The sequence below is a fragment of the Panthera onca genome, chromosome C2, assembly GCF_046562875.1.
Source record: "Panthera onca isolate mPanOnc1 chromosome C2, mPanOnc1 haplotype 2, whole genome shotgun sequence".
Taxonomy (NCBI): domain Eukaryota; kingdom Metazoa; phylum Chordata; class Mammalia; order Carnivora; family Felidae; genus Panthera; species Panthera onca.
The window spans coordinates 131,782,705-131,796,156 of NC_138347.1; the positions used below are offsets into that span (position 1 = coordinate 131,782,705).

The following is a 13,452-nucleotide window of genomic DNA, read 5'->3' on the forward strand; positions in this document are numbered from 1 at the left end:
TATGGCAGCAGTGTCAACAACAGCCAAACTATGGAAAGAGCCCAAATGTCCACTGACTGGTGAATGAATAAAAAAGATGTGGTATACATATAATGAAATATTACTCAGCCATCAAAAAGAATGAAATGTTGCCGTTTGCAACAACATTGATACAGTGTATTATGCAAAGCAAAATCAGTCAAAGACAAATCATGCAGAACTTATATGATTTCACTCATATGTGGAATTTAAGAGACAAACAGGTAAACATATAGAAGGGAGGAGAAGAGAGAGAGAAACTAACCATAAGATACTCTGAAAGATAGAGAACAGACTGAAGGTTGGTGCAGGAAGGTGGGGGGGGGGGGGGGGGGCAGGGATGGGCTAGATGGGCAATGGATATTGAGGAGGAAACTTGTTATGATGAGCACTGGGTGTTCTATGTTAAGCAATGAATCACTGAATTCTACTCCTGAAAACAATATTGAACTGTATGTTAACTTAACTAAATAAAATTTTGACAAAAAAAAAAAGAGAGAGAATGCAGAATATTGGACCCACACCTGAGCTGCCAAAACAGAACCCAGATGATTCTTTTTTTTTTTCCAATATATGAAGTTTATTGTCAAATTGGTTTCCATACAACACCCAGTGCTCATCCCAAAAGGTGCCCTCCTCAATACCCATCACCCACCCTCCCCTCCCTCCCACCCCCCATCAATCCACAGTTTGTTCTCAGTTTTTAAGAGTCTTTTATGCTTTGGCTCTCTTCCACTCTAACCTCTTTTTTTTTTTTTTTTTCCCTTCCCCTACCCATGGGTTCCTGTTAGGTTTCTCAGGATCCACATAAGAATGAACCCATATGGTATCTGTCTTTCTCTGTATGGCTTATTTCACTTAGCATATCACTCTCCAGTTCCATCCATGTTGCTACAAAGGGCCATATTTCATTCTTTCTCATTGCCACGTAGTACTCCATTGTGTATATAAACCATAATTTCTTTATCCATTCATCAGTGGATGGACATTTAGGCTCTTTCCATAATTTGGCTATTGTTGAGAGTGCTGCTATAAACATTGGGGTACTGATGCACAGAACCCAGATGATTCTTAAATGTAATGCCCTGGGGCAACTCTCTGTCACAGTTGGAAAACTGAGACCCTAAAAATAGTTAAGTGGCTTACCTAAACTCACATAGTCAATTCATTTCATAAGACACATTTTATTCTTTGAATCACAACTGTTTGCAAGTTGAGGTCTCCCAGCAGAAAGGACAAAAACTACCTTTTTCAGTCCAAGCCCTGAAGCCTGGTACAGTGGTTCTACACACAATACTCAAACATTTACTGAATGACTAAAATGACCTCATAACACAGACTGATATCCAAAGGGAGAGATTATATTTGCCTATATTAGCTTCATTACCAAAATAAGTAAATTTAACATATCATGACATGTTTGTATTCTAGCAAATGTTTGAAAAGATCCTTTTTTGAAAAAGCACAGCAAACAATATTAGAATTGAGTTTTACCAGAAAATCAAGGCTTTCATTGAGTAAATGGAAAATTTATTCTACAACTCAGGAAGTCAGAATGCTCTAACACAGAAAGTTCTTCTAATGAAATTAGCCAACAAAGAGGAAGGTGCTTATTAGTAGTTAACAAAATATGTGAAAGAGTGTGAGCTTTACAGAAAAGGATATAACAGCTAAGTAAAGTTGCAGTCAAGGAGACTATCTCTGACTCCTTGAGTTGGTAGTCAGCCAAAGTAGATCTGTGCTCATTATCTTTGTTTTTTACTTGGGAAGGAAGAAACAGGGAGGAACGATCATAAAGACACCAATAACTACTCACTGAGTTGAACTGCTATTCTATAAGAAAGTATATGGATTCGTGAGGTTAAAAGGCTCACTATATAATGCCAACTGCCTTGTTTTAAGTTTGGACTTCTGACCATGGTCCCAGTAGACTACGACTCCTAATAGAGATATCTTTCAGAGATTTAATTGCTCTGATAATCTAGTGTCCTAAAAATGGCTAATTCTTGGCTCTCGGGCATATAAGTGGTAGTTCTCTTTAAAAAGTTTGATACATTCAGGGGTGCCTGGGTGGCTCAGTCGGTTAAGCGTCCGACTTCGGCTCCGGTCATGATCTCGCGGTTCGTGAGTTCGAGCCCCATGTCAGGCTCTGTGCTGACAGCTCAGAGCCTGGAGCCTGCTTCGGATTCTGTGTCTCCCTCTCTCTATGCCCCTCCCCTGTTCATGCTCTGTCTCTCTCTGTCTCAAAAATAAATTTAAAAAACATAAAAATAAATAAATAGATAGATAAATAAATAAAAAGTTTGATACATTTAGAAAATCAGCATATCAAAAACTGGGTTCGGGGTGCCTGGGTGGCTCAGTCGGTTAAGCGTCCGACTTCAACTCAGGTCACGATCTCGCGGTCCATGAGTTCGAGCCCCGCATCGGGCTCTGTGCTGACAGCTCAGAGCCTGGAGCCTATTTCAGATTCTGTGTCTCCCTCTCTCTCTGACCCTCCCCCGTTCATGCTGTCTCTCTCTGTCTCAAAAATAAATAAACGTTAAAAAAAAAATAAAAAATTAAAAAAAAAAAAAAAAAAACTGGGTTCAAAAATAGAAGGCAACTGTACCCAATACCTAGATCTTGAAGACAGTTTCAAAGAATGACCTAAGCTAATCACGAGCACAAGAGCCACAAGAGAAAGTGTCAATGGACTTAATCATGTAGAACTTCAAGTAAAAGAAAATCTTGCTACATTTCAGGCAACATTTTGGGCCTAGTTAGAAAGTTAAACCTGACAGAGGTAAAATATTTTCAATAGAAAAAAGAAACTCTTTTCCTCTGATTCTTAGATTGTTTTCTCTTACAAAGAACTCTTTGTTCAAATATTGATACAGACTTTACCTGAAACAGTAAGAAAAATATGCTGTGTTTCCAAAAAGGCGAAATGTACTGTTATGCAGACATGGTCTATAAGACTCCTTCATCTAAAGTCACTGTCTGACCAATCCATTGACTACCACCAATTAATGGCCAGTGGTGCCTCTTCTCAAATACTACTAAACATTAAAATAAAAACTCTCAGAAAAGTACTGAAAAACATACCCATAGTTCAATTCTCTAAGTTTTACTGGCCCAGCTCCATGAGTAACTCTAAGGCTAAGTCGACAAGGTTAGTGCCACCAACACATACTGGTTCATTCCTTGGTTATGGAAAATGACGCAGGCCAAGAAACAAAATACAGAATGCCTTAAAGTTATCAATATTAATCTTCTTTCGAAAGAAAGAAATGGTAGTCTCAGACTGCTATGGACTGAATTATGTCCTGCTAAAATTCATGTTGAAGCTTTAATCTCCAATTTTGGCAATTACCTTGGGAGGTAATTAGGGCTAGATAAACTAGTCTGGATGAGGCCTTCACAATGAGATTAGTGGCTTTATAAGAAGTGGAAGAGAGAGAGCAATCACTCTCTCAACCTGTCCAGTCTATGGTATTTGATTACAGCAGCCTGACCTGACTTCAGACACAGCTTATAAACAGGTAATACTACATAAAAGTTGTACAGCAGTCAAATCTCTGAACATGCAGACCAGATGCAACTGAACGCCCAGGCAAGATTTATAGTCAAAATCTGAACCATCAAAATTTACGACAGGAACCCTAGAGTAGCAGCATGACAACACTAAAGTGGCAACCTTGGTCTTAGACCACACCCACAAGAAGAGAACTCTAGTGCAAAAGTCCAGATGTTTGCTTTTTCTAAAGTGAAATCCACGTTTTATTTTGAGAAATTAATAGTATCTCAAGGTAACTGAATTTTTGGTTTCCTTTAAATCTTAATGAAGAGCTTATTTCACATAAGAATATCAAACAAATGACCAGGTAGCCTTAAAAAACCATCCAAAGATCGCCACAGCCTAATTCAGCAAATAACACTCCAAAAAGCCAACTTAATTCCGAAAATAGCCTCAGTGGCCAGAAGAACTGACCCCAACAGCCTTATTATGTTGTAGGTTAATATGTTTAAATCCAGAAGCAACACAAAAGTTTCAAATCTTTTTAGAAAATTGTTAGAAGTGTGCTTGAGGTACCAAGGTTATAGGTAAATTGAGTAGGGCAGAAAAGTGATAAAGGATTCAGAGATGTTCAACTATATACATAAACATGGATTAACTAGAAGAAAATCAACCTAACTATAGCACTGCAAAATCAAATATGTGCTAATGAAAGTGTCTGAAAAGTTAACAGATTGGGGGAAAACATTTAACAACAAATTACTCCACAAAGCATATGCTTTCAATTGTTACATCAAACTTTAAAAATGTCAAAATCTCCCTTAAGGAACTCACAATAAGTCTTCAAAGTATATTTGCTGAGTGGATAAAATACATACTAATCCAGAACTCTTGACTAGTTTTTTTCCTACTTGCACATAAAATTCGAAATAATTCTTAGATCAATTAACCCTTATTTAAGTAAAAACCCTAAAATACTTTATCAAGTCAAATGGTGTTTTGAAGTTGCTATGTCATTATACCGCTCAAAATGTTCAAACATTGGGAAACACCATCTTCTATCCCGCTGAGGAGGTCTGCTTCTCAACTGGAAGAGAAGCACTCAAGTGCTTCTGGACATAAACTCCACGAATTCAAATTAGGACCCTTTGGGGAAAAGGAAAATGATTTATATCAAATGACAGGCCTACCGTATCTCTAAGGAAGAATAATCCAAGGTCCTGTCATAAACTAGGTATTAAGGATAGAAGAGAGAAAGAAGAAATGAGTACAAACAGATGTAACATAAAAAGATAAACTAAGGGCAGAAATAAAGCAAAATTCACAACATTCCCTATACTTGCTATATTATCAATTATTTCCACTCACCAATTAAACCAGTATGGTATCTTCTTAAGGAAAAATTTTAAGTATTTGAAAAAAAGACCATTACTCCAGGATTAAATGAAGTCCGTTCTTACTCTAGTTCAAAAAGGTTCTTCAGGCTTTCTTACCTCTGAGAACACTCAAATTTGGGGATACTATAAGTACTCAAAAGACTGACAGCTCTATAAGTGTTAATGAACAGCCTGTTTATTCCAAAAGTAGATGAGACTGGCATGCTAATAGGCTATAAAGGCCTCTTAAACTAGGTGCCAAACTCTATTTTCTAGCCCATCAATCTATTCTACATACTGCAGCCAGATTAAGGGCAAGATTATTTGCTGGCTGCATTATACCTTGAAAGCTAATTCCTAATCAATAAAATCTGAAGTAGAGCTTTGCATCCAAGGTCCCCTGAATCTTACTCCACCATACATTTTCTACCCTTAACATATTCTAGCCTGGTCCTACACACTGGGACATTCCCAGTGATCTGAATACTGTTGCTTCATTGTCTTCGTCATCTCTGGCCAGTACTACCCTTCAATTCTCACCACCAAAGCCATGTTGTCTGAAGCATTATCTGACTTGACTGAAATCAGAAGTAACCACTCCTTTCTCTAAATTTTCACACTCCATACTTTGTGCTTCTCTTAGTCACTTACCAGGTTCTACCTTATTTCATGGTGAGTGGTTTATGTACACAAATAATACTCCCTGATCACAAGAATTCATTACATCATCTTTGTGTCTCCCACAAGGCCTAACACACATTTCTGTAATGATCAGCTGATTCACTAATGGACACCTCAAAAGACTCTGTGGTTAAGACACATGTATTTTAAGAAAACATGTTATATATGTCATTTTTTAAACTCGAAAACCGAATGTTCTAATTAACTATATATTAATATTTTTTAGATACCAAGAGAGTGAGAGGGGGAGAGGGACATAGAGGGGGAAAGGGAGAGAGAGAGGAAGGGAGGGAGGAGGGAGGGAGACAGAGGAAAGGAGAGAATGAATCTTAAGCAGAGTTGGACCCAGGACTCAATCCCACAACACTTGGATCATAACCTGAGCCAAAATCAAGAGTCGGACACTCAACTGACTGAGCTACCCAGGTGCCCCAACTATGAATTCTTACAACTACTAATGTCTATCCTTTAATCTACATCCGAATATTTGCTCTGCTCACACACAGATCACCAAATGCTATGGTCTGAATATCTGTGTCCCTCCCAACTTTATATATTGAAATACTAACTCTCAAACATGAGGTATTAGGAGGTGTGACTTTTCAGATGTGCTAAAATGAGGGTGGAGCTCTCATGAATGGGATTAGTGTTCTTACAAAAGAGACTTCACAGAGCTCCCTCACCCCTGCCACCATGTGAGGACAGAGAGAAGGCACCAGCTATGAACCAAAAAGATGGCCCTCACCAGAATGCAACTGGGCTGGCCCGCTGATCATGGATTTCCCAGCCTCCAGAACTATGAGAAATAATTTTCTGTTGTTTATAAGTGACCCAGTCTGTAGTATTTTGTTATAGCAGCCCAAAGAAACTAAAACACCAAACTTACCTCAAACAAACGTAAGTCAGCAGGAACTCTGTCCCCAACAGAAAGGTAAACTGTATCACCTGGAACCAAGTCTCGAGCCAGCGTATGTTCCAATTTTCCTTCACGCACACTGCAATATGAAACAGAAACAACCATGGCTGAAAAAAGAAAGCCATGCCACTTACATAAAATAATTCTAGTGGGCTTGCCTAAGGAAAAATATATTGTAGTATTACTACTTCAAAGAAGGTAAGTCAAATATAAGAAACCACAAAATAATTATCTTTCTACTCTTGGTAATGAAGATGTTCACATGACAAAAAAAAGCACTAGAAAAAGTGACCAGTTGTTGTCCAAATGTAAGATGTGAAAACTGAAGCAATCTTCTTATTCATCTGAGTCTGACTGAGCATTACTGCACCCATGACAGTGCTTAGCACACAGTCTCACACAAAAACAACTCTGTTGAATAAATCCATGTCTCAAGAATCTCAATATTAGTATTTTAAAGTTGTAATATTACAACTTGCTACACTGAACAGAACATGAAGTTTTCATGTTAGATTAACCATTTCTACCTTATTGTCAGACACAATCGGTGCCAAAAGGTATACTATACTACTCACAATCAATTTCTAAGAGTGAAAATCCATTTTCATTTGTCTCCATGTATTTTTTTATTTCCTCTTGGATTTTTTGGTTGGCCCATTCTTTAGTAGCATGTCATGTAGCTTCCATGTATTTGTGTTCTTGCCAGATTTTTTCTTATGATTTCTAGTTTCAGACCACTGTGGTCAAAAAAGATGCATAATATGATTTCAATCTTTTTTAGTTTATTGAGGCTTGTTTTGTGGCCTAATAAGTGATCTATTCTGAAGAATGTTATCTGTGTACTTGAACAGAATCTGCAATCCACTATTTTTGGATGGAATGTTCTGAATATATCTATTAGGTCCATCTGGTCTAATGTATCATTCAAAGCCACTGTTTCCTTACTGGTTTTCTAAAAAAAATCAATGGTCCAAAATCTTTGAGACATAGCAAAAACTGTTCTATGAGGGAAGTTTATAGCAATATAGGTCTATCTCAATAAACAAGAAAAATCTCAAATAAACCTTACACCTAAAGAAGCTGGAAAAAGAAGTACAAAGCCTAGAGCCAGCAGAAGAAATAATAAACATTAGAGCACAAATAAATTAAATGGAGACCAAAAAAACAATAGAACAGATCAATAAAACCAGGAGCCAGTTCTTTGAGAAGATCAACAAAATTGATAAAACCTTTAGCCAGATTCCTCAGGAGGACTCAAGTAAATAAAATGAGAAATGAAGTAGGAAAAATAACAACTGACACCACAGAATTACAAAGGACTATAAGAGAATATTATGACACAATATATGCCAACAAACTGGACAACGTTGAAGAAACGGATAAACTCCTAGAAACATATAACCTTCCGAGACTGAATCAGAAACAAAGAAAATTTAAACAGACTGATTACTAACAATGAAATTGAATCAGTAATCAAAACATTCCCAACAAATAAAAGTCCAGGACCGGAGAGCTTCACAGGGGAATTCTACCAAGCATTTAAAGAAGAGTTGAATGGGCCTGCCTGGGTGGCTCTGTTGGTTAAGCGTCCAACTTCGGCTCAGGTCATGATCTCACAGTTCGTGAGTTTGAGCCCCACAACGGGCTCTGTGCTGACAGCTCAGAGCCTAGAGTGGGCTTCAGACTCTGTGTTCCTCTCTCGCTCTGCCCCTCCCTTGCTCACGCTCTGTTTCTCTCTCTCAAGAATAAACAAAACATAGAAAGAAAGAAAGAAAGAAAGAAAGAAAGAAAGAAAGAAAGAAAAAGAGTTAATACCTATTCTTCTCAAACAATTCCAAAAACATAGAAGAGAAAGAAAAGCTTTCAGGTTCATCCTATAAGGTCAGCATCATCCTGACACTAAAACCAGATAAAGACACTACAAAAAACAAAAACTACAGGCCAATATCTCTGATGAACACAGATGTAAGATCCTCAATAAAATATAAGCAAACCAAATCCAACAACACATTAAAAATATCCTTTGCCACAATCAAGTGGGATTTATTCCAGGGATACAAGAGTGGTTCAATGTTTTCAGATCAATCAACATGATGCATCACATTAACAAGAGAAAGGGTAAGAACCATATAATGATCTCAACAGATGCAAAATAAGTATTTAACAACCTACTCGTGACAAAAACCTCAAAAAGGAGGTTTTGAGTGAAGACACGTTAACATTAACAAAGGCCATATATGAAAAACCCACAGCTAACACCATACTCAATGGTGAAAAACTGAGACCTTTTCCTCTAAGATCAGGAACAAATCAAGGATGTCCACTCTCACCCCTTTTATTCAACATAGTACTGAAAGTTCTCACCACAGCAATCAGACAAGAAAAAGAAATAAAAGGCATCCAAATTGGTATGGAGGAAATAAAACTGTCACTATTTGCAGATGACAAGTTATTATATACAGGAAACCATACAGAGTCCACCTATAAACTACTGGAACTGGGAACACCTGGATAGTTCAGTCAGTTAAGCATCCAAATCTTGACTTTATCTTAGTTCATCATCTCATAGTTTGTGGGATCAAGCCCCACGTCAGGCTCCAAGCTCACAGAACAGAGCCTGCTTGGGATTCTCTCTCTCTGCCCCTCCCCTGCTTGCATGCTCTCTCTCTCTCTTTCTCAAAACAAATAAATTAACATTGAAAAAAAAAAAAATACTGGAACTGATAATGAATTCAGTCAAGGCACAAGATACAAAATTAATATACAGTAATCTGTTGCATTTCTATACACTAATAAGGAAATAGCAGAAACAGAAAACAATCCCATTTACAACTGCATCAACAAGAATAAAATACCTAGCAATAATAAACTTTACCATGGAAGTGAAAGATCTACACTCTAAAAATTATAACACACTGATGAAAGAAACTGAAGCTGATACAAATGAGAAGACAGACACAGACCAATGGCACAGGATAAGAAAGCCCGGAGATAAACCCATACTTATATGGTCAATTAATCTACAACAAAAGAGGCAAGAAGATAAAATGGGGGAAAGACAGTCTCTTCAACAAACGGGTACTGGTAAAACTGGAGAGCTACATGTAAAAGAATGAAACTAGACCACTTTCTTACACCATAAACAAAAATAAACTCAAAATGGATTAAAGACCTAAATCTAAGACCTAAAACTATAAAACTCCTAGAATAAAACACAGGCAGCAATTTCTTTGACCTCTGCCATGGAAACAATTTTCTAAACGTTTCCTCAGGCAAGGGAAACAAAAGCAAAAATTAACTATTGGAACTACACCAAAATAAAAAGCTTATGCACAGCAAAGAAAACCATCAAAAAAACAAAACAGCAACCTACTGAATGGAGAAGATATTTGCAAATAATATATCGAATAAAGGATTAATATCCAAAATATATAAAGAACTTATATACCTCAACCAAAAAAACCCCACAAATAATCCAATTAAAAATGGGCAGAAGAATAAATAGACAGTTTTCCAAAGAAGGCAAACAGATGACAACAGACACATGAGAAGATGCTCAACATCACTAATCATCAGGGAAATGCAAATCAAAACCATAATAAGCAGGGTCCCTCGGTGGCTCAGTTGATTAAGCATCCAACTCTTGATTTCGGCTCAGGTCATGATCTTATGTTTCATGAGTTCAAGTCCCACACTGGGCTCTGCACTGGCAGTATGGAGCCTGCCTGGGATTTTCTCTCTCTCTCTCCATCTCTCTCTGCTCCTCCCCATTTGCACATACACCCGCTCTCGCGATCTCTCAAAATAAGTAAACTTAAAAAAGAAACACACAGTAAGGTATCACTTTACATCCATGAGAATGGCTACAATCAAAAAGACAAGAAACAATAAGCGTTGGTGAGCATGCGGAGAAGAAGGAACCCTCACGCACTGTTGGTAGGAATGCAAACTGGTGCTGCCACTGTGGAAACCAGTATGGAGGTTCCTCAAAAAATTAAAAAATAGAAGTACCATATGATCCAGTAATTCTACTACTAGGTATTTACCCAAAGAAAATGAAAACACTAATTCAAAAAGATATATGCATGCCTGTTTATTGCAGCACTATCTGCAACAGCCAAGATACGGAAGCAACCCAAGTGTCCATCCACAGAAGAATGGATAAAGAAGATGTGGCATGTACATACACATATGTACGCACACACATGCGCTGGAATATTACTCAGCCATAAAAAAGAGTGAGATTTCACCATCTGCAACATGGATGGATCTAGAGGATGTAATGCTAAGTGAAATAAGTCTGAGAAAGACAAATACCATATGATTTCACTCATATGTGGAATTCAAGAAGCAAAACTGATGAACAAAGAAAAAAGAGACAAAAACAAAACAAAACAGACTCTTAAATACTGAGAACACCAGAGGGAAGATGGGTGAGGTTAAGGGTGAAACAGATAAAGGGGATTAAGAGTACCTTACATGATGAGTACTGAGTAATGTATAAACCTGCTGAATCATTATACACTTGAAACTAATATAACACTGTATGTTAATTATACTTCAAGTGAAAAAAAAGAGGGGCACCTGGGTGTTTCAGTCGGTTAAGCATCCAACTTCGGCTCAGGTCATGATCTCACCATTCGTGGGTGTGAACGACGTGTCCAGCTCTGCACTGACAGCTCAAAGCCTGGAACCTGCTTCGGATTCTGTGACTCCCTCCCTGTCTCTCTCTCTCTCTCTCTCTCTGTGCTCCTCCCCAGCTTGTGTACACTCTTTCTCTCTCTCAAAAATAAACATTTCTTTTTAATTTTTTAATTAAAAAAAAAAAGGTAGAACATATCAGAAACAAGAATCATACCAATGGCATTCTGGTGGCATAAGTTTACTCAGTTCTTCAAGAGATTTTTCTGAACGATATTCCTATTTATAAAAAAAAAAATAGAACATAATATTAAGAGAAAACATTTATAAAGAAATACAAACACATGTTCCTATGTACATGTTTCATGTTAGACTTAAGTAAATATTAATCTCATTTTTTAAAAACTTCCCCCAGTTCTTACCTTTTCCTTTACTTGCTTTTATATTCCTAACACATAAAAGCTTGTCCCTTACTAAATGTTAAATTATAGTGACCAAACAATTTTGATAATTAAATATTCCCAATTTTATATGTTAATATTCAATATAAAACCTAGGTCAGTTTATTTTTAAGAAAATGAACAATGCTCATTAGTGTGTCCAAAGAGTATATAATTTTCAGTCATTAAAAGTTAAGATCATTGAACCTCAGGATTAAGATAATTTTACTTTTAGTGTTTAATGACTAAGAAGTCAAAGACAATTAACTGCAAGCCACATCTGCTTTGAGGATTTAAACACATGCTAACTGCAGAGGTTTATGGAGTAAGTTTGCTTAGAAAGAACATCTGTTCCGTAAGAGTTAGTTGCGGCTGGCATTACTTTGACAGACACCTTTCCCATCACCCTGAATTATCCAAAAGGGAACATTCTCAGAAGCCCTTACTCTGTGATGCTCCAGCCTTCCTCTGTCCATATAATCAAAGCTGAGGGTCAGAGACATCCCTCCCCTCACCATACTATTTAGTCCACATTTCCAGGGGCAGTCTTGCTTTACCCAACATCACTGCTATTTTTGTCTTCTGTCTGCACTGAGCACACCAATCTTTTGATCTAAGTTTAAGAAGGGAGAAAGGGAGTGCTCTGAAACGACTGCAGTGCTAATACTAATCAAAACTTCACACCCATCACAAACTTTTTCAAGTAGAAAATACAAAGCTGTGTAAGAATAACTGAGGATTAAATCAGTATTCACCTAGACAAGAGGAACAAGTGTGAGTAACGTAAATCCATAAATATGGATTTATAAATTATAAGATACCCCCCAACCGTAACAAGGATATTAAGGAATTTGAAAGTTTTACCCAAAAGTTCCACAGAAGGGTAGAAAACACCACGTCTAGATCCTAGTAATAAAGGACATAGAAGCTGCCCAATCTTTACCTTCCCTTTCAGACTTCTTAGGCTTTACTCATTACAACTATAGAGATACTTCTATATCAAAATGACCATTTAACACATCACCAAAAACCTGACAGCCATCTCTAATGAACACTTAAAAGTTATATTTTAAATTTATTGTAAGGTGGCATCAATGTGTGACTATATAAAACAATCAGCTATTTTCATGGCTATGAGGGTATACAATGGGGTGAGAAATGGAGATTTGAAAAAGACAGGGAAAAAGGAGTAAATATAAAAACATAAAAGTACTCTCCTAGAAAACATAAAAACACAAATACTAAATAAGATATAGCATTAACAATTTCAGATAGAGTTTCGTAGTTTTCTGACAAAGCATTATAATAAGTTCAACTGGCAACAAATAGGATATTTTTAGAGAGGGGTTTTAACTTCTGTTTACACAATATTTTGTTGGTTTCAAGGTACATTTGGGTAAAAGGCTCATATCTGTATAATGAAACTGGGATTTCATAAATGTTTTGGATTTTTTCTTGAGTTTTCCATCAAATGAACCTACCACCAAGATATTAGCAGTTTCTGCCACTGCATTCACAGTGTATATAACACACTATCTTTGTGGAAAATTCCACACTATGTTAAAATCGCAGTTTTGTGGGGTTTTTTGAGGTAGGCATTTTCTATGTGCCAACAGAACAACTTACTACAGTCTTCCTATACATAGTGATAATACCGTAGGAATCCTTCTGCAGAAAGTCACTCCATGTTTCTTAAGCGTTATTAAAGATGCAAAAGGTTCCAGTTACTGGTCAAGTGGCTGGTACCACCCATATGGCTGAATGAAGAGATGCCTTGAAGGACGACCAGCCTGGAATGACCTCTGCTAGACTAGCTCTACCTCCCCAAGGCAACTTTTATCTGTTCTAAGCAAGATGATTCCCTGGAAACAGAATCCCTGA

General features: G+C 37.2%; 1 protein-coding gene across 2 annotated transcripts in view; it reads right to left on the reverse strand.

Moving 5' to 3' along the window:
- The window catches only part of ATP2C1 (ATPase secretory pathway Ca2+ transporting 1), a 172,686-nt gene that overhangs the window by 73,810 nt on the left and 85,424 nt on the right, over positions 1-13,452 (reverse strand). For both annotated transcript variants that reach the window (XM_078432345.2, XM_078432344.2), the window contains exons 6-7: positions 11,349-11,410; positions 6,461-6,569 (exon numbers count right to left, since the gene is read on the reverse strand). In XM_078432345.2, coding sequence (XP_078288471.1) covers positions 6,461-6,569; positions 11,349-11,410 — 171 coding nt within the window. The remainder of the gene's footprint in view (positions 1-6,460; positions 6,570-11,348; positions 11,411-13,452) is intronic.